Here is a 20,609-nt window from a genome sequence, read left to right as displayed (position 1 = left end):
TGGCATGCCAAATGATGTGGCATTGCCTCACAGACTCCGCATGGCACAGCGAATGGCATGTCATCACCTCAAAGACGCCACATGGCATGGCGAATTACGTGGCATCACCTCTTAGTCTCGCCATGATATGACAAAGTGTCTGGGGGTCATCATGATGTCAGGATGAAGTATGCAGGTGGCACTTCAGGGCCTCAGTTTGGTTCTATGGGGAATCACAACATCACGGAAGGATATGACGGCAAAACACGGTGGGAGTCACTGTGACAGCAAGATGCCCTGGTGCAGCATATGCAAATATTACTGGATAGTGATGCCAAAATGCCTATCCTGTCATAAGGCAATAGGGACTTCTATTAGAGTAGGCCTACTATGTCACGTAGTCCGAAAATGTCATGAAGATTTACCCTTTGGATGTAGCCACTGGCGCTGGACAGACTGGAATAACCTCAATGGAAAATCAAGCAAGATACAAAGATGAAGGACTAGGTTCGAACACCGTTAATTCTGGTGCATGTGCAGTTGTGTCTGGCTTCTGGAAAATCATCGATATGGTCCTTACATGCCAGAATCCTGCTGCCCCAGCTGTGAAAGACAACAACGTCAGGGCCATACCAGTGACTGTTTTTGACTGCAAATTGCAGCCCTGCAGAGCCAACACAGCTTTGGGAGAACAAGCTGGAGTACTAGCAGTGGGGCGACAGCCAGGCTACGTCTACACTGGCGTGATCTTGCGCAAAAACTCTTTAGCGCAAGAGTTCTTGCGTTAAAATAGTTGTGAAAGAGAGTGTCTACACTGGCATGTTGCGCAAAAGGACTTATTCCTGAGCAGGAGTGTCAGAGTTCTTGCGCAAGAAGCCCTGATTTCATACATTAGAACGTCACTTTACTTGCGCAAGAACACATGGCCAGTGTAGACAGGCAGCAAGTTTTTGCACAAGAACAGCTGCTTTTGCGTGAGATCGCGCCAGTGTAGACACAGCCCCAGTGTGGGCCCAGGCCCAAGGTGTGGGGGGATGGCCAGACTTCACACCCCTGGAAGGGTGGAGACTTGGGCAGAAGGGGCAGGGCCAAGGGCAGTCAGCCTGTAGCACCTGCCGCAGCACTGGCTCTCCCCACCCCTAGCCCCCAGAACCTTGCAGAGTGGCACTCACGCAGCATTTCAAAGGAGCCCGTAGCTCCTGGCTGCCACCAGCTGGGAGTTCCAGGCCCCTTTGAAACGCCAGCCCCTATGCAATTGCCCCCTTTGCCTCCCTGTCAGTGGGCCTGGGTACTTGTGATCTCCTTTCCATGCCCACGTGACTCTGGAGTTACGTGTTCGCCTGCAGAACAGAGCTTGAAGCCCAAGTTCACGGTTCTGGGTGCAAGTCCCCTCTGAGGCTGAGGAAATCACAGCTTTGTGTTCAGCAACTCACCTGCATTTGGAGGCATTTGTGGATTCTCCTCCCCTAATGAAGCAGCTGGCATTGGAGTGTACCAAGTGCACTGTCCTTCGTGCTGGTGAGCACGTTGCTGCTCCGTGCAATGCTGGCCAATGCACTGAGATGACACCAAGGGCACTGCCCGTATGGGCTGACATGCTACATGTGGCAAACACTTGACTGGATGGGGGATGGAGGGGAAACAGGATATAAATGCCACCCTTCCTCTGCTGTACTGGGTGAGACCGTCAGGCCAGATGGTCTGAGCTTCTACTTGCGGCAATACTGTATCACCTCTGCTGCACCTCCCATTCCAGCAGGACCCTTCCGAATTTCCACTCCCCCAGGGAACATTTGTAGAAAACCCTTCTGTGCAGTGGCTTTTTATATTGGTCTCTGACCACAACTGAGCGCGTCTGATGCCGAGGACCAGGGGAGACAATAGGAATACATAGCTTGTGGACAACCTGATCTCCAACCCCTAAGACTCCATAAGGACACCCTCTGGGTTTTCCCAATGCCCATTGCCTGCTCTAATTCAATTTAGCCTAGGATGACAGTCTTGTCCCTTTCTTACAAACAGATTTATAGCAGGGAGTGGGCTCTAGCTTGCCAGCACTCGGCTTCTGTTCCTAACACTGCTATCACCTTTGCTGCTGCCGCCGCCTCAGAGCGATAGTTTTTACCCACTTCCCTGAGATGGCAAGGATCTGTGTTCCCCCCAGGACAGCAGTATCAGTGCCAGCTTTTAGCACATGCTGTAAGAAATGTCAAACTTCCCGCCTCAGTTGGGCTGCAGAACTTAGAGCATTAAGGATTTGCAGCTAGAAAGTTTTTGCTATTCATTTACTGACAGTCAATCCAGGGCTGGCAAAGGTACCGCTCTGTTTGAGCTCAGTGGGGTAGGGAGCTCCTGAAAAGGGAAGAGGCCAGAAAGGAACGGGAGTCACTGATCACAAGACAATTGAAGCAGGGCGGGAGGTTCTGCAAAAGGATGCCAATGTGGGAGGTGACTGGCAGCCCTGGGACCTCTAGTCAGCTCGATGGGGAGAGGCAACTGGGAGGTGGAACCACCCGCCGGACTGTGCTGCAGGTGGGTGGGACAGGTCGGTGTCCCTGGCCCATTCAAAGCTTATCCTCTCTGCCAGCCCGAGGGCGGGTTTCTGTGACAGCGAGAACTGCCCCAGAGGACCTTGGCCGAGAGCCACTTAGTTGGTGCCTAGAGCTCCCATCAGCTGATCCCTCCCCAGCGGCCTTGCCCTGAAACATGCTGCAGCCCACTCGAGCTCTCTTGGCAAAAGGGCTGTTACTGGGGTGTGGGAGGGTCAATATTTGTTCATGTCTCTAAACTATTTGCTTAAACCTGGCAGCTGGGGCAGTAGGCCAGGAGCTATTCCTGCAGGAGGGCCAGGGGACTAGCTCCCGCAGGAGGGAAGGCTGTTAATCTGGGCTAGGGAGCGCTGGAAGTGCTGCTGGGAGAAGTCACCTTCTCTCCCCGATCCATCAGCAGGTACAGAAAAGTGCCGCACCAAACAGCTGAGGCTTCCCAACCAGTGGGAAGAGAGCTGCTCAGGGACCATGGAGACCTGCTGCCAGGCAGCAGAAAAAGCCTGTAAGGGGAACAGGAGTGTTTAATGAGAACACCAAGCTCCTGCTTTAGGGCTAGATTAGCATCGCCAGTCCTCCTCAAACAGGCCTGTATGGGGAAATGACGCTGTAAGCAGCCTTGGAGGAGTCACTGTGCCTGCACCAAGCCCCTGATGTAGCACAGCGCCCGCCTCATTCTATGCCCAGATGTGCCTGCAGACGGACAGCTGGCCAGCGTGGGTGAGTCAAGCTGGTAGCCCAGAGCAGCTCACCACCACCTCCCACAGGAACCCGAGCTGGGTCTGCTCAGGTCCCGCGCTCCCTGTCACAGGCAAACGCGCACAGCAGCTAAGACAGCCTGCACCATTGTTCAAGGCTAGGAGCGCTACCGCTACTGCTCCTCCCAGCACTGGCCTCAGAAAGGACTTTTCCTTTGCTGGGCCCTTCACCAAACCACCAGGAACTGAAGGCACCAGCCTGGAGACCTTCAGAGCCGCTTTGAATTGTGACTTGTGGCGCAGCCTCAACCTGCAGCCAGCACAGGGCTGTGCTGTCCATCCCAGGGGCCCAGAGGCTTCTGGTGCCCCTCCTCGGCAGGCAACCGCAGCACACAGAGAAGCCGATTGCTGTGATTTTGGGCAGCCGCTGGCCCGTATGAAAAGCCTGTTGCCTGGGGATGTTGCTGACAAAGGGAACGTCTCTCGGGCCCAGAAAGGAACATGAGGTTGTTAAACTCCTTGTGGTCCTGGCACCTCTGACCAGCCCAGCAAGCCCCTGCAGCAGCAGTGGCAGAGGTGAACAGTGAGCAAAGGGGAGGAGGCAGGACGTGTGGGCAGGAAGAGAGACGGGATGAGGGCCTTCCAAGAGCAACGAGGGACCAGTTGGCACCAAAGGCCAAAAACTTCCAAGTTCCTTGTGCTTCAGCCGTGTTCACTTCCAATCTGACTGGAGCAAGGGACACTTGTTCCCTGCCCAGGCAGACACAGCCCAGGGCACCTGACCCAGTGGCCAGGGAAAGCTGCTATGGGCCTAAGCTATACCAAGGATGGGGTGGCCGCAGTGGGCTGAGACATCCCTGCCTCAGCACCAGGGTGTGTACGTGGCGGGGGGGGGGGAGGTGAGGGAGAGAACCCCGCCTTCGGGAAACATTCCATACAGCCAGCACCTTCGCCCCGGAGCCTTGCCACGACTGCATGTAAGACACCCCCCCGGATCTTGGTTACTGGGCGGATGTCTCTAGCTCAAGCTGTGGGGACGGGTGGCTCTGGGGTCCCTGGGTCAAGCCCCAGCTGTTGCCCGTGGCTAGAGCAGGACAAGGTGGAAAACACTGGTCTGGGACACTGCTTGACACTGGAAACGCCAGCACAGAGGAGCTGAAGCCACCATGCTGCTGGCGTACACAGGGATACTGTGCTGAAAACTGCCCTAGGGAATAAGCCCCAGCAGGCCCTTCAGAACCCATGCCTCAGAGCAACCACTCCCGCTTCCTCAGTGCACAGGGAGCAGGACCATGGCTACAAGATCCAACTGCGGCACGGTCAGAAGTTTTATTCGACTGCCCTCAGCCAGAGATCTCCTGCAGCCGGGAAAGCGGTCTTCAAGAGACAGACCTGGGACATTTCAAAACTAGCCCTTCAAAGTAGCCCAGCTCCCCCCAGAAACCTGGATCTCCACCCTGCCCAGAGAGCCATGTGGCCGTGTCTTCGCCAGCTTGCACTTGGACTTCATGTAACCGTTGCGCCCGCTGACGGTGGCCAGAAGGATCTCCTGCGGGCAGATGGTGGGGCAGAGCTCTCTGTGCAGTGCCCTGAGCCAGGAACCGAGCCAGAGCAGCAAGGAGCCCGAAGTCACAGTGAGACAACGGCAGAGATAGAACGGAACCCAGGAGTCCTGGGTACTGGTCCCCTTTCCTCTCCCCAAGAGATGACGCTCCCCTCCCGAGACAGTTACGGTGGAAGCACGACAAAAATAAATAAGACGGCAAAGCTCCAGACTGGGGGCAGAGGAAAGGGTCCAATCCAGATTCTAGCCCCTCCAGCTGCCAACCTTCTTGGGGAAGGAACAAGGAAGGATTCAGTGGCAGCCTAAAAGCGAATTGAAATCAAGTGTTCCCCAGGGGGGCAATGTCTTTCCCTCAGAGGGACATTCTATTCCGATTTGCACCCCAAGGAAGATCTGGGTTTCCAGGTGACACCCAGCGCGGTTCCCAGGGCAATGCCAGCGGGCAGGGGAGGTATCTGCTCCAGGGGACTGTCCTGTTCGATGCAGGCCTTCGTGCTTCACAGTTCATCATGGGGAATGTGCAGGGCATGGTCGCACAGATCTACACACACAAGCACAAGGGCACAAGCCGTTAGAACATGGGAATGATCCGACTGGATTAGAGCCGCAGCCCAACCAAGCCAGCAACCGCTCTCTGCCGTGGCCAGCACTGGCTGCTCCAGAGACAGGCCAAGAACCCTGGAAGAGGCAGTTCTGGGACAATCTCCTCCTGATCCTCCCTCCCCTCTTCCCCACCCTGAGTTAGAGGTTGGTTCAGGCAGTGAATCAGCAGAGCTCACGTTCCTTACACAACTTGCTCTTACTTCGCCCTGGCTGGTCTCGCTAGCATGACAAATGTCTAATCCCTGCCCGAATCTTGTTTCTGGTCTCAGTCAGATCTAACGGCAGCGAGGTCCACCAGCTAATCGTGCCACGTGTGGAAAACGTACTCTCCGCTGGGAATGTGCTACCTTTCAATCTCGCTGAATGTCCATGTATTACATTACGGTGGCACCTAAAGGCCACAAAGCTGGGATCGGGTCCCATTGTGAGTTTCCTACACATGCAGACGTCTGGCTCATCCCCAAAGTGTTTGCAGTCTAAGCATTTTGCTGCCAGTCTGGTTCGGTTTTCCAAATCCGACCTTCAGTGACATTTCTATCCAATCCTAGGAAACAGAGCAGCTACCACAAGCAAGTCCCTTTCCAATTGGCTTAGCAGCCCATGGCCAGGGAGGTCTACAGCCTCCAGGTCCCTTTTAAACGTGGAGGAGTCCCATATGTTCCTCAGGCAGGTGTTTAGAACACCTCCCAGCTGCCACAGCCGCTTTGTTGACCACACGCATGTCTAGAATCCAAGCACTTAATCTACCTGGAGATAATTTCACCCTCACTGAAATGCAGCCATCTCTAGGTGGGATGTAGCAGCTCTTTAACACGGAACAGCACTACACAGTGGCCAAGTTCTTGAAAGAAAAGCAGCAGCCTGCATGTGAATGAATGGGGTGGGTAGGGCAGTAGAAAACAATTGCCTAGTGAAGGAATGTAGGAAGGAACTGGACTAACACCCTGACTCTTGTAAGGCCAGGTAGATCAGCTTAAGGTACACAACTCCAGCTACATAAATAAGGTATGTCAACTCCAGCTACATTAAGCCAAGCTTGGTGCTGCCTTCATAGTGGGCGGCCGACAGGAGCAAACGCTCCTGTTGGCTTCCCTTACTCCTGGAGACTGCAAGGAGTCCTTGTGCGGATCGGAGGCACCCTCCGCATTTGATTTAGCGGGTCTTTACTAGACCTGCTAAATCAAACTCCAGAAGATTGATCTCTGCGGTAAGTATAGACAGCCTTAAAGGGGCAGCAGGGTCAACAATTTGTGACCTGGAATTCAACTCTCTTTCAGACCGAAGGCATCTTTCCTAGCTCCTCTCCTCCTAGAGCTGAAGAGCACAGGAGACCAGGGCCTGACTCCCAGCCGTTTACGGAAGCACACAGCAATCAAGGGGCCGGCTGGCTTTGCAGGGCAAGGACGAGGCCACTGCTCACGTGAGGACTGAAATATCTGTCTGCCAGCCAGAGAGTAGGAACTGGCAGGAATGGGGGGGACCACTTCACTCCCCCCCCCCCCCAACATTCACACTTTAGTTAGTGGCTAATGAGAAACGCGGCTGTTTGAACAGAGCTGTTGAAGTCGGCCTTTGACCCAGATAGAGCAGATGGCAGGAGCTATCTGCCGAAGACTGACGCATGGATGTGGCATGCAGCACTATCAGGTGTGCAGGTTTAGGGATATGGGAGGATGAAGGTGTAAAGCCAGGCTCCCTTTCCAACAGCGTGGACAAGAAAGAACAAAGGTCAGGCAGCTCCCAGGGCTGCCGTCCAAAAATAACTTTGCGGGATGGAAAATCAGTCCCTGCAATTGGCGGCTCCAATCCCATCCCTGCTCTTGGCACCCAATGAGAATTCCCGGCGCAAATGAGCTTGGTTGTGGGAGGAATGACTCTCCCATGGCCCTGCCTCAGGAATGCCTGGCCCAAGCTGGAGTTTCCCAGAACGGAGGGGGGGGGGGAGAGTGTGTGTGTGTGTGTGTGTGTAAGGCGGGGTTAGAAAAAGCAGCATGAAATATAATTTCTTGACTCGCAGCCCTTAGTCTGGGAGCAGCAAGCCCAGGGAGCCGGGACAGCCCCTGTGCACCAGATCCAGGGATGGTTCTGCCGCATGCAAGCGGGGGCTGCTATGTAAGACGGGATTTGTTTTGGTCCGACAGTGCTTGGCCTTGCTGATCTTCCGGAAGGGAGCCAGGCTTGTCCATTCGCACCAGAGTGGCTGTGGAGGGGGAGTTTATTAGCTCAGTGCCAGGCTGGTTTTCTCTGACCCACGTTTCTGTATCACCCTGGTCATGGGGTTACTGCCATCCTGCAGATGGGCGTGTTTTTACAGATCGTGAGGGCAACTGGGTCAGGGATGCAAAGGGTTAATTGGTCAACCGGTTAACTCAGATTCCATCAGTGGACCAGTCTGAAAGGGCTGTCTGATAGAGCGATCCAGAGGCTGCAAGAGAAGAGAGAGCCTGGAACAGCAGTGCCCAGTGGTGTCAGTAGACCTTGGCTCTATTCCCAGCCCTGCCACTGAACTGCTGGGGAATCCTGGGCCAGTCACTGCATCCCCGCTTCAGTTTTCTCATCTGTAAAATGGGGCCAATGACCCAGGTTGTGCTACAGGAAGGGCTTTAAGATCTATGCACGGAGCACCCTGGGTCACAGCTAAGTCTCATTAGTTCCTTTCTTACCTTCCTTCCTTCTGAGCAGTTTTATTTAATGGCTTCTCTACAATGCTCAACAGAGCATCTGGGGAGTTAGCCAGCACTCTACACCAGGGAGGTGGTGGTGCCCCTGTGCTATAGATGGGGAAACTGAGGCACTGAGTGGGGGAAGCAACTTGACCAAGGTTGCATGGAGTGTACATCAGAGTCAGGAATTGAACCAGATCTCTCAAATCCTTCATATGATCAGCCAATCAAAACAGGCCTACCATCTCTGCTCTTCCCCGCTGGGAAAGGTCACTTCTAGATGGCTGTCTCGATCCCTTCCCTCCCATCTCAAAGGAACATATGGACCATGCTGCGGAGGGATCGCGTTCCCCATCCCTGAAAGGCAGCTTCCTCGGGGCTGGAGAGCAGCAGTCACCCTGTACAAGTGATGCCGCAGGACTGGTGCATGATGGGAAGTGGGGAATAACAACGCTGATTGAGGGGGACCAGCCGTGGTCTCTTGGTTAAATTCTGTACGCACCGCCCCCCCGCACTGCAAACTGCCAACAGCTTCTGGTCTGTTCCATCTCACTCCTAGCGTGGTGAGTTCCGTCCTCGGCATCTCTGCTGAGGCTGCCAGCAAGGGGCCAATTGGAGCCAACCATGATGGCTGAGGCCCTCCCCAGTTTCACATGGGAGCTGCTGTGCAGCCCTGGGACATAACAGCGGGTGCTGACAGGGCTTGGCCTCCAGACAGCTCTCAAGAGGTGAACGAAAGCCCCCCGGCCCTGTGTGTTTAAAACAAAGCGAAGGACGTATTTCTTCCCACTGCGCGCTGGGACTGGTAGAACCCCTTGCCAGGGGACGACATGATGGGCAAGATTATAAACAGGGCTCAAAAGGACCCGGAGGATACGCCCATCAGTGGCTATTAGCCTGCTTGGGCAGGGATGCAAAACCATGCTCTGAAGTGTCCCTGACTTGCTGGGAATGGGTGCCAAGGGGGCGGATCCCTTGATAATCAGCTCTCCTGTTAATGGTTTCTGAAGCCCCCAGCCTTGGCCACCATCGGAAGGCTGGACGCTGGACTGGACAGACCCCTGGTCTGACCCAGTGTGGCCGTTCTGTTCCCTGGCTGGCTAGCGCCTGCCCCAAGGAACCAAGGAGCCTCGCTTACCGGTCCGTTTGCTGCACAGCCGATCCTTGACATGGTCGGTCTCGCGGGAGAAGAATTCAATGAGCTCATCCTCATACTCCTCAGCGATGCTCTCACACTGCAACGGGAGCCAGAGAGGGTCAGAACCCTGCCCCCTGCCTCCCCAGCACTTAGGGGTCACATGGGACAGCAACGACAGAGAGGAGAAATGCTCTCCATAGCCCCAGTCCTCTCCTTAAGCTCCCAATGCACAGGGGTCCGTTCATTGGAGAGGGACAGTTTTCTGTAGCCCAGGAAGGTCAGGGGTCAGCTGACGCTACCGAGAGCAGCCTGGCGTCTCCCACTCATCCACTAGTGCCCGGCAGGGCAGAGGCTACTGTGGCAGAGCATCAGAAGTCACCAAGGAGCCACCTTCAACTGGCAGCTGAGTGCCGTGCCCGGAGCTCCCGATACACCCAGCCCCTCTGCACTCACTGCAAACTTCAGGGTGGACGTGACGTCCCCGTCAATTTTGGTCCCAGAAAGGTCCATCTTGGTCCCATCGTGGGAGATCACCCGGACGTAGCTTTTCCGGTGGGTGGCGGGATCCACCTTCTCCCCGTACTCGTTCATCTTCTCGCAGACCCGCTCTAGCAGCTCCGTCAGGTGCGCTTCGGATCTGGCGTAAGGCACCTGTGGAGAACCACAGAGACCTGATGCGCTGGGCAGAGCTCATTCCCCGCGCCGCTCCCGCACGAGGCAGCTGCGACAGCCACGCTCCATCCAACGCTTCGGTAGGAGCCGCGCTGGGCCGCCCAGCTGTCCCTGGGAGCAGCGACTGCATCTCCACTCGACACGCAGGCCAAACGACTGGGCCAAGGCCGCCCAGCGAGCCAGAGGGACAGCTCTGCACGGCACGCAGGATCCCACCCCCCCCCCAGTCTCACCCCTGCCTCCCGTGCAGGGCTGAGAACAGAAGTCCCCAGCATCCTGGATGCCAGCCCCCTGCTGCATCAGCCAATGCTGCCTTTCCAGAGCAAGCCCTGCTACTGCACAGGAACCATTCCCAGCCCCCTCAGGCTGGCTTAATCTTCAAAACAGGAATCCTCCCCTCTTCTTTGGCTCATCCCACCTCAGAGCCTTTCGGGGGGAGGAAAACTACCTGGGAGCTTGGACTTGCTCCCTTCTCCAGCCCTTTTCCTCCCAACATGTGGCTGCTACTTCCAGAAGGGGGTCTCCTGTCAATTTGCCAACCCTTTCCCCTCCCTTAAACCTCATAGACTCATAGACTTTAAGGTCAGAAGGGACCATTATGATCATCTAGTCTGAGCCCCTGCACAGTGCAGGCCACAGAATCTCACCCACCCCTCTTAGAATAATCCTCTCACCTATATCTCAGATATTGAAGCCTTCAAAGACCTCACCCTTCAAAGACACCAAGGGCTGGAGAGATGTACCAAACTGGGCAGCTGCAAGACACCCTACCTCTACGACTGACTGGCTGCCGTCCGGGTTGATTCGGAATGACCCCATCTGGATGGTTTTCTTGGGGTCCACCTGGGAGATCTCCCATTCCAGCTCGTCCACCAGGGCCCGACAAGCTAGAGAGAAGGGGAGAAAACTCAGCTGCATTAGTGACAGATGGTGACAGAGGGAGAGAAGCAAACAAGTTATCCAGTCTGCCCCTCGCAGGCACGGACACATCATAAACATACAGTTCAATAGTGCATGGTGTGCCAGCACTGGGAACAGCAACCAAGATGGTCTCCTCCTAAGCGTGTGCCCAACGCAATGCCAGTCACAGCCTGGGAGGTGACCTACTGATAGGGAAACTGAGACACGGGGCACAACTGTCACATAGCGATCGAGCTGGGAACGCTCCCTCTACCTCCACAATGGAGATCCTGACTACTCCCAGCAAGAACGTTGTTCAGCAGAGACAGCAGGACGACAGACAGGCAGAGTGCGTGTGAAACCCAGCCATTCATCTTCCCGGTCGCAGGCTAGCGCAGTGACCTGCAGAGAGGCAGAAAGAGTTCAGTGCTTCCAGATCACAGCTCCTCCCCTCGGCCACGAGGGGCACCCACCTTCCAGCAGGCACTGTGCAAGCGACGCAAACTCTGCCTCTGCTACAGCTACAGCGATCCGCTAGGGGCCTGTCTACTTGGGAGACACGTGTAAGGCTGTTTCTACACTGCCGCTAGCTGCATACAAACTTTAGTCATTCAGGGGTGTGAATAAACACCCCTCAAGTGACGAGTTTTAGCCCTGAAAAGTGCCCGCCAGTATAGACAATGCTCCTGGTGATAAACCTCTCACCCCTCATTCAGGATTTTTTTGTTTTTAACACCAGGAGACCTCTCCTCCACCAATCAAGAGTGACCAAATTGCCCGCATGTGCGTTAACACGGGCAGTGCAGACATCATGCCACACTGGTACCGCTGTACCATTATAACCTTCCCCAACGTGGCCATGCTTATCTCAGCATCAAGGCGGCTTTCTTTGACTTCGCTTAAACTGCTTGCAAAGGGGCAAAAGCTACACCAGAAAGGACCTAGCCTTAGCAGAAGAGCCTCTCTCTGGGCACGACACTGGTGTACGATAGCATTTAAAATTCCCACCCGGCATATCCTGCTATAGCTCCCAGGGAGATTTGCCCAGGAGTATCCCTGTCCTGCCCCCAGAGCCTAACCCATTTGCGCTGGGCCAGCGTTCACCCAGGGCTCTATGGCACAATCACTCCCTGTTTCCAAGCTGCCCTCAGAAGAGCGCCTCTTTGTCTGCCGGGCTCCCTTGCGAGCACAAAACCCTGATTGTGCGGAGGGACCGTTTTTGGCAGCTCTTTGCTGGTTACTGGGCTCGGGCAGTGCCCATCTGGCCCTTCTCCCACCACAGCCATCCTGGGGCGCCGGTTCAGAACCTAACAAGGTGGAGAAAGGGCCCGCAAGTCCCCCCACCAGCCCTGGGGTGGGTGGGCACAGGGGGAACCACAGCATCTCCCCAGCACAGAAGACAGCAACCACCACTCCACATGCAGCCTTGGGGGGCAGGCTGCACAGAAGCCCTTATAGGGACCCCGATCCCCTATACACCCTACAGAGATCCCCATAGGGACCCCCTAGACACCCCCCATGCCCGGTCCCCATACACCCTACAGAGACCCCCACAGGGACCCCCTAGACACCCCCCCATGCCCGGTCCCCATACACCCTACAGAGACCCCCACAGGGACCCCCTAGGCACCCCCCATGCCCGGTCCCCATACACCCTACAGAGACCCCCACAGGGACCCCCTAGTCACCCCCCATGCCCGGTCCCCATACACCCTACAGAGACCCCCACAGGGACCCCCTAGACACCCCCCCATGCCCGGTCCCCATACACCCTACAGAGACCCCCACAGGGACCCCCTAGGCACCCCCCATGCCCGGTCCCCATACACCCTACAGAGACCCCCACAGGGACCCCCTAGACACCCCCCCATGCCCGGTCCCCATACACCCTACAGAGACCCCCACAGGGACCCCCTAGGCACCCCCCATGCCCGGTCCCCATACACCCTACAGAGACCCCCACAGGGACCCCCTAGGCACCCCCCATGCCCGGTCCCCATACACCCTACAGAGACCCCCACAGGGACCCCCTAGGCACCCCCCATGCCCAGTCCCCATACACCCTACAGAGACCCCCATAGGGACCCCCTAGACACCCCCCATGCCCGGTCCCCATACACCCTACAGAGACCCCCACAGGGACCCCCTAGACACCCCCCATGCCCGGTCCCCATACACCCTACAGAGACCCCCACAGGGACCCCCTAGGCACCCCCCATGCCCGGTCCCCATACACCCTACAGAGACCCCCACAGGGACCCCCTAGGCACCCCCCATGCCCGGTCCCCATACACCCTACAGAGACCCCCATAGGGACCCCCTAGACACCCCCCCATGCCCGGTCCCCATACACCCTACAGAGACCCCCATAGGGACCCCCTAGACACCCCCCCATGCCCGGTCCCCATACACCCTACAGAGACCCCCATAGGGACCCCCTAGACACCCCCCATGCCCGGTCCCCATACACCCTACAGAGACCCCCATAGGGACCCCCTAGACACCCCCCCATGCCCGGTCCCCATACACCCTACAGAGACCCCCATAGGGACCCCCTAGACACCCCCCATGCCCGGTCCCCATACACCCTACAGAGACCCCCACAGGGACCCCCTAGACACCCCCCCATGCCCGGTCCCCATACACCCTACAGAGACCCCCACAGGGACCCCCAGGCACCCCCCATGCCCGGTCCCCATACACCCTACAGAGACCCCCACAGGGACCCCCTAGACACCCCCCATGCCCGGTCCCCATACACCCTACAGAGACCCCCACAGGGACCCCCTAGACACCCCCCCATGCCCGGTCCCCATACACCCTACAGAGACCCCCACAGGGACCCCCTAGGCACCCCCCATGCCCGGTCCCCATACACCCTACAGAGACCCCCACAGGGACCCCCAGGCACCCCCCATGCCCGGTCCCCATACACCCTACAGAGACCCCCACAGGGACCCCCTAGACACCCCCCCATGCCCGGTCCCCATACACCCTACAGAGACCCCCACAGGGACCCCCTAGACACCCCCCATGCCCGGTCCCCATACACCCTACAGAGACCCCCATAGGGACCCCCTAGACACCCCCCCATGCCCGGTCCCCATACACCCTACAGAGACCCCCATAGGGACCCCCTAGACACCCCCCATGCCCGGTCCCCATACACCCTACAGAGACCCCCACAGGGACCCCCTAGACACCCCCCCATGCCCGGTCCCCATACACCCTACAGAGACCCCCACAGGGACCCCCTAGACACCCCCCATGCCCGGTCCCCATACACCCTACAGAGACCCCCACAGGGACCCCCTAGACACCCCCCCATGCCCGGTCCCCATACACCCTACAGAGACCCCCACAGGGACCCCCTAGGCACCCCCCATGCCCGGTCCCCATACACCCTACAGAGACCCCCACAGGGACCCCCAGGCACCCCCCATGCCCGGTCCCCATACACCCTACAGAGACCCCCACAGGGACCCCCTAGACACCCCCCATGCCCGGTCCCCGTACACCCTACAGAGACCCCCACAGGGACCCCCTAGACACCCCCCATGCCCGGTCCCCATACACCCTACAGAGACCCCCACAGGGACCCCCTAGACACCCCCCATGCCCGGTCCCCGTACACCCTACAGAGACCCCCACAGGGACCCCCTAGACACCCCCCATGCCCGGTCCCCATACACCCTACAGAGACCCCCATAGGGACCCCAAACCAGCCCCACAGAACCTGCACGAAGCCCCGCCGCTCCCCGCACCTGAAACCCGTCCCGGCCCCGCCGCTGCTCCGGCGGGCGCTAAGTCCGCCCGCTCCCGGCCCCCCGCCCGCCTCCGGGGCTGCCCCTCCAGCTGCCTGACCCGCCTCTCGGGGCCCCGCGCCGCCGCCGCCGTCCCAGCCCGGGGGCCCCGCGAGGGGCGCGGCGCTGCCGGGTGGGGGCCTCCCGGCGCCTGTAGAGGCGACCCCGCCCCTCTGGGGGGGTGGCGGCCCCGGAACAGGCACCGCCGCGGGCAGCTCAGGTGGTCGCAGGACCCCGGGAGCGGAGCGAGGCCCCAGCTCGCGTGGCGTTAGGTTCCACGTGAGCAGCAGCCCGCGAGGGGCGGGGTCTGTGCGCGGGGGCGGGGCGACAGCCGGGCTGGGCTGGGCAGGTGGGGAAGGACGTAGGCGTGCGGGGCTGTGGATGGGGGTTGCAGGTGGGGGAGGGTGTGGGGCTGGGGAGGAGGGATGCAGGTGGGGGAGGGTGTGGGGCTGGGGAGGAGGGATGCAGGTGGGGTAGGATGTGGGGCTGGGGAGGAGGGATGCAGGTGGGGTAGGGTGTGGGGCTGGGGAGGAGGGATGCAGGTGGGGGAGGGTGTGGGGCTGGGGAGGAGGGATGCAGGTGGGGGAGAACAAGGTGTGGGGCTGGGGAGGAGGGATGCAGGTGGGGTAGGGTGTGGGGCTAGGGAGGGATGCAGGTGGGGGAGGATGTGGGGCTGGGGACGAGGGATGCAGGTGGGGGAGGATGTGGGGCTAGGGAGTGATGCAGGTGGGGGAGGATGTGGGGCTGGGGAGAAGGGATGCAGGTGGGGGAGGATGTGGGGCTAGGGAGGGATGCAGGTGGGGGAGGATGTGGGGCTGGGGAGGAGGGATGTGGGGTTGGGGAGGAGGGATGTAGGTGGGGGAGGATGTGGGGCTGGGGAGGAGGGATGCAGGTGGGGGAGGATGTGGGACTGGGGAGGAGGGATGCAGGTGGGGGAGGGTGTGGGGCTGGGGACGAGGGATGCAGGTGGGGTAGGGTGTGGGGCTGGGGAGGAGGGATGCAGGTGGGGGAGAACAAGGTGTGGGGCTGGGGAGGAGGGATGCAGGTGGGGAGAACAAGGTGTGGGGCTGGGGAGGAGGGATGCAGGTGGGGTAGAGTGTGGGGCTAGGGAGGGATGCAGGTGGGGGAGGATGTGGGGCTGGGGACGAGGGATGCAGGTGGGGGAGGATGTGGGGCTAGGGAGGGATGCAGGTGGGGGAGGATGTGGGGCTGGGGAGAAGGGATGCAGGTGGGGGAGGATGTGGGGCTAGGGAGGGGTGCAGGTGGGGGAGGATGTGGGACTGGGGAGGAGGGATGTGGGGTTGGGGAGGAGGGATGTACGTGGGGGAGGATGTGGGACTGGGGAGGAGGGATGCAGGTGGGGGAGGATGTGGGGTTGGGGAGGAGGGATGTGGGGTTGGGGAGGAGGGATGTAGGTGGGGGAGGATGTGGGGCTGGGGAGGAGGGATGTAGGTGGGGGAGGACGGGGTGTGGGACTGGGGAGGAGGGATGCAGGTGGGGGAGGATGTGGGACTGGGGAGGAGGGATGCAGGTGGGGTAGGATGTAGGGCTGGGGAGGAGGGATGCAGGTGGGGTAGGGTGTGGGGCTGGGGAGGAGGGATGCAGGTGGGGGAGGATGTGGGGCTGGGGAGGAGGGATGCAGGTGGGGGAGGACAGGGTGTGGGGCTGGGGAGGAGGTGGAGGACATATGGGGGGGTGTGGGGCTGGGACGGACATGGAGAGCTGCAGGTGGGGGGCATGGGGCACAGCCCTGCTCTGAGCTCACAGGGAGGGAAGTGGGTACCTGCTGGCAACAGCTCTGGCTGGGCTGATGAACTCCCCTCTGGCTTGGTCTGCAAGGCTCACCCACCTAGTAGGGCGGAAGCAGGTCTAGGGAGTCCCAAGGCACTTTGCCTCCTCTACATTGAGAGCAACCTGTTTTCTGGGTTTGGTTACCCCTCACTGAGGCACTGGGCTCCCCCCCGCCTCCTCCCCACCTGGGGTTAGACCTAGCAGCCCTGATGCGTCACAGACAGGGTCTTCCAGGCCCAAGGACTAAAACTGGGGGCTTCCTGAGTCCCCATCTTTAAGGGGCTTCTAAGCCAGGAGACAGGGCAGACACTCCCCAGGCTGGCTGCCATGTTCGGATGTGCTGCTCTCCTTCCGCCAACCTTACAGGGACCGGATTTATCAAGATGTTGGACACAGAAATGTCGCTGTGTCCGTGAAACTTCCTGCAGCCTCCTGTTACCCCTGCAGTCAGTGCTCACGATGTATGCCCCTTCTGGCGGTCCACCTTCCTCCACCGTTTTCCAGTCACCAGTGTCCTTACTGGCCCCCCGAGAGAGCTGCGCTTATGCAATCAAGGCTCTAGTCCCCAGATCATTAATTGTCCCAAACGTTTATCCAGCACACTCGTAGAATGTGTGTGTGTGGGGGGGGGCTGGTCCCACTCCCGCTCCTGTGCCCAACCCAGGAGCCTGAGAGCAGGGATGCCGGTCTGCTGCTCGGTTGGTGGGGACACATCCCGCAACTCACCAACCCGCAGGTTTCAGCGAGGCCGCACTGGCGGCCCGATGTCCATTTCACCCTGGGCTACTTCCTACTTTCTAGTGCCACTCTGTCCAAAGTCATGTAGGCAGCTGACTCGCAGGGTGGTCAGGTCCGGCGTCAGCAGCTCTCCCGCCGTCAGGTACACCCTGGAGGTCAGGAGGCCCATGCCCTTCCCCTGGGGATCGCCGGCCCACGATCCTTCCCCCCAGCCCCAAGCCCCTTTCCGCCGGGGCCGCGGGCTTTTCAAAGTCCTCGCCGCTCTTCCAGGACGCACGCGCAGGCGCCGTCCCACTGGCCAAACTGCTAGCCCTGAGTGCTCCTGCGCATGCGCTAGCGGTGGCCCAGGAACCACCCCAGCACTGCTGCGCGCGAGCAGCCCCGTGGACCCAGAGCGCCTCCGCTCCTGCTTGTGAGTACGGGCTTCGGAGGGCTCCGCCTCGCGGGGTCCCAACACCCTCACACCTCCCCTGGCTGGAAGCAGGGACCAGCAAAGGGAGAATCCTCAGGCATGTGCCCAGGGCCACTGTAGCTCTTTAGGGACCAGGCAGTGACTTCAGCTGGGGAGGGGCACAGTGAGCCGTTCCCCCACTCAAGCTAATCGGGGCGGGGGGGGGGAGGAGGGGGAAGGCTCAGCTCCGGGAGGGGAAAACCCAGGGATGATGGGAAGCTGTTGAGTCAATAGGCGATGTTTTCCCTCCCTTTGAGTCATACCCCAGGCTGGCCGGAGGAGGCCCAGGCTACTAGGATGTGGCGTTTCCAGAGAAGTGCAAAAACCCAACCTGGCTGCCGGGCTTTCCACACATGGAGGAGTTAACCCCACTGGCCTGGCCAGAGTCCCAGCATGAGTGACACGTTCTGAACTCCTTGCCCCTGCCCACTGTCAGTGCGTGTGAGTCCTGCTTTCCTGGCTGGCACATGATGTGGGTTTCTGTTCCAGAGCTGGCCTCCCCCAGAGGTGGCTGCATCCTGCCCTCCTCCGCTCAGCCCTGCTTCTTACGCTCCGGGAGAGTCGTGCCAGCTCCTTCTCCCTGAGCCCCTTTGAGGGCTGGGGGGGACCTTCCGCTCTGCAGCCTGTGAGATCTGGAAGACCCTCCCCAAACCTCAGCCTTGCTGGTTCCCTAGTTCACCTCTAAGCCCCGCTCCATCTGCACCTCAATACCCCTCTACCCTCAGGGGGGCGGTCATCCTTGTGCAGGGGAGCATCTTGTCCCATTGACCTTAAAGGCACCGTTCACCTATTCGGGGGCAGGACTTGTCACTGCAGGGAAGCACCGTGGCATGTCTGGGGGGACGGGGGCGGGATGGCTCCTTTCTCAGCTGGGAGCTGGCTGGCTGCTGCATTGAAAGTCCATGCAGCCAGGGGCTGTTCTGAGCAGGGATTCCCGTCCCCTTGTTCTGTCTGCTGAGTCCAAGATTGCAGGGTGAGCCCACGGCTCCGAGCCCGGTCGCTCTCCCCGGCGCAGCAGGACTCAATCGGCCAGGATGCCTTCAGGCCTGGACCGCCAGGGGCTGTTCCGCACGGGCTGGCATTTGCACCAGTGCAGCCACCCAGAGCACGGGGCCAGGCATTCTTCACACCAGTGCAAGGTCTCCCCACGAGGGGCCTGCATGACCCCCAGTGCAGACCAGCACACACCTGGGGGCAGGCAGCTGTAGCCTACACAACCCCCAGTGCAGACCAGCACACACACCTGGGGGCAGGCAGCTGTAGCCTACACAACCCCCAGTGCAGACCAGCACACACACCTGGGGGACAGGCAGCTGTAGCCTACACAACCCCCAGTGCAGACCAGCACACACACCTGGGGGACAGGCAGCTGTAGCCTACACAACCCCCAGCGCAGACCAGCACACACGCCTGGGGGGACAGGCAGCTGTAGCCTACACAACCCCCAGTGCAGACCAGCACACACGCCTGGGGGGACAGGCAGCTGTAGCCTACACAACCCCCAGCGCAGACCAGCACACACGCCTGGGGGCAGGCAGCTGTAGCCTACACAACCCCCAGTGCAGACCAGCACACACGCCTGGGGGGACAGGCAGCTGTAGCCTACACAACCCCCAGCGCAGACCAGCACACACCTGGGGGGCAGGCAGCTGTAGCCTACACAACCCCCAGCGCAGACCAGCACACGCCTGGGGGGACAGGCAGCTGTAGCCTACACAACCCCCAGCGCAGACCAGCACACACGCCTGGGGGGACAGGCAGCTGTAGCCTACACAACCCCCAGTGCAGACCAGCACACACGCCTGGGGGGCAGGCAGCTGTAGCCTACACAACCCCCAGTACAGACCAGCACACACCTGGGGGGCAGGCAGCTGTAGCCTACACAACCCCCAGCGCAGACCAGCACACACACCTGGGGGACAGGCAGCTGTAGCCTACACAACCCCCAGCGCAGACCAGCACACACACCTGGGGGGACAGGCAGCTGTAGCCTACACAACCCCCAGCGCAGACCAGCACACACACCTGGGGGGACAGGCAGCTGTAGCCTACACAACCCCCAGCGCAGACCAGCACACACGTCTGGGGGGACAGGCAGCTGTAGCCTACACAACCCCCAGCGCAGACCAGCACACACACCTGGGGGACAGGCAGCTGTAGCCTACACAACCCCCAGCGCAGACCAGCACACGCCTGGGGGAACAGGCAGCTGTAGCCTACACAACCCCCAGTGCAGACCAGCACACACACCTGGGGGGACAGGCAGCTGTAGCCTACACAACCCCCAGCGCAGACCAGCACACGCCTGGGGGAACAGGCAGCTGTAGCCTACACAACCCCCAGCGCAGACCAGCACACACGCCTGGGGGCAGGCAGCTGTAGCCTACACAACCCCCAGCGCAGACCAGCACACACCTGGGGGACAGGCAGCTGTAGCCTACACAACCCCCAGTGCAGACCAGCACACACACCTGGGGGGACAGGCAGCTGTAGCCTACACAACCCCCAGCGCAGACCAGCACACACGCCTGGGGGGACAGGCAGCTGTAGCCTACACAACCCCCAGTGCAGACCAGCACACACGCCTGGGGGGACAGGCAGCTGTAGCCTACACAACCCCCAGTGCAGACCAGCACACACGCCTGGGGGAACAGGCAGCTGTAGCCTACACAACCCCCAGCGCAGACCAGCACACACACCTGGGGGGACAGGCAGCTGTAGCCTACACAACCCCCAGCGCAGACCAGCACACACACCTGGGGGAACAGGCAGCTGTAGCCTACACAACCCCCAGCACAGACCAGCACACACGCCTGGGGGAACAGGCAGCTGTAGCCTACACAACCCCCAGTGCAGACCAGCACACACACCTGGGGGACAGGCAGCTAGAGGAGGAGCTGGAGCAGGATCCCGAATTGGGACTGGGGGGAAGTGACTCCCCTCTGTCCAAGGGGGGATAATGCCGATGCCAAGCCCCTCCTGGGGGTGCGGGGTAGCGTGGTTACGCACTTTGGGATCTGCAGCGGGCGCAGGCCGGGGCCAGGAGGAGACAGGGCCACAGGC

At 59.8% G+C, this 20,609-nt stretch overlaps 1 protein-coding gene across 3 annotated transcripts; it reads right to left on the bottom strand.

The window, feature by feature from the left end:
- Window positions 1-4,527: 4,527 nt before the first annotated feature.
- Window positions 4,528-14,757, bottom strand: CNPY2 (canopy FGF signaling regulator 2). 3 transcript variants are annotated; one of them, XM_075901886.1, is made up of 6 exons: window positions 14,628-14,757; window positions 11,038-11,165; window positions 10,635-10,750; window positions 9,645-9,842; window positions 9,192-9,288; window positions 4,528-5,328 (listed from the first exon to the last, which is right to left on the bottom strand). In XM_075901886.1, the coding sequence occupies exons 2-6, from the start codon at window positions 11,135-11,137 to the stop codon at window positions 5,285-5,287; spliced, it is 555 nt and encodes a 184-aa protein (XP_075758001.1). In that variant the 5' UTR covers window positions 11,138-11,165; window positions 14,628-14,757; the 3' UTR covers window positions 4,528-5,284. The 3 variants fall into 3 exon arrangements, with proteins under 3 accessions (XP_075758001.1, XP_075757999.1, XP_075758000.1); XM_075901884.1 differs by having other exon boundaries at window positions 14,528-14,683; XM_075901885.1 differs by lacking the exon at window positions 14,628-14,757 and adding an exon at window positions 14,500-14,586.
- Window positions 14,758-20,609: the final 5,852 nt, after the last annotated feature.

Source organism: Pelodiscus sinensis, chromosome 19 (assembly GCF_049634645.1).
Source record: "Pelodiscus sinensis isolate JC-2024 chromosome 19, ASM4963464v1, whole genome shotgun sequence".
Classification (NCBI taxonomy): domain Eukaryota; kingdom Metazoa; phylum Chordata; order Testudines; family Trionychidae; genus Pelodiscus; species Pelodiscus sinensis.
The sequence above is the reverse complement of the archived record's forward strand: the minus strand, read 5'-3'. Positions and strand labels throughout refer to the sequence as shown.

Coding starts and splice junctions, on each gene's coding strand:
- CNPY2 (XM_075901886.1), bottom strand. CDS start 11,137: ATGAATGGCTGGGTTTCACACGCACTCTGCCTGTCTGTCGTCCTGCTG. Junction 10,751..11,037: donor TCAGGATCTCCATTGTGGAG/GTAGAGGGAGCG, acceptor CCTTCTCTCTAG/CTTGTCGGGCCCTGGTGGAC. Junction 9,843..10,634: donor GCAGCCAGTCAGTCGTAGAG/GTAGGGTGTCTT, acceptor GGTTCTCCACAG/GTGCCTTACGCCAGATCCGA.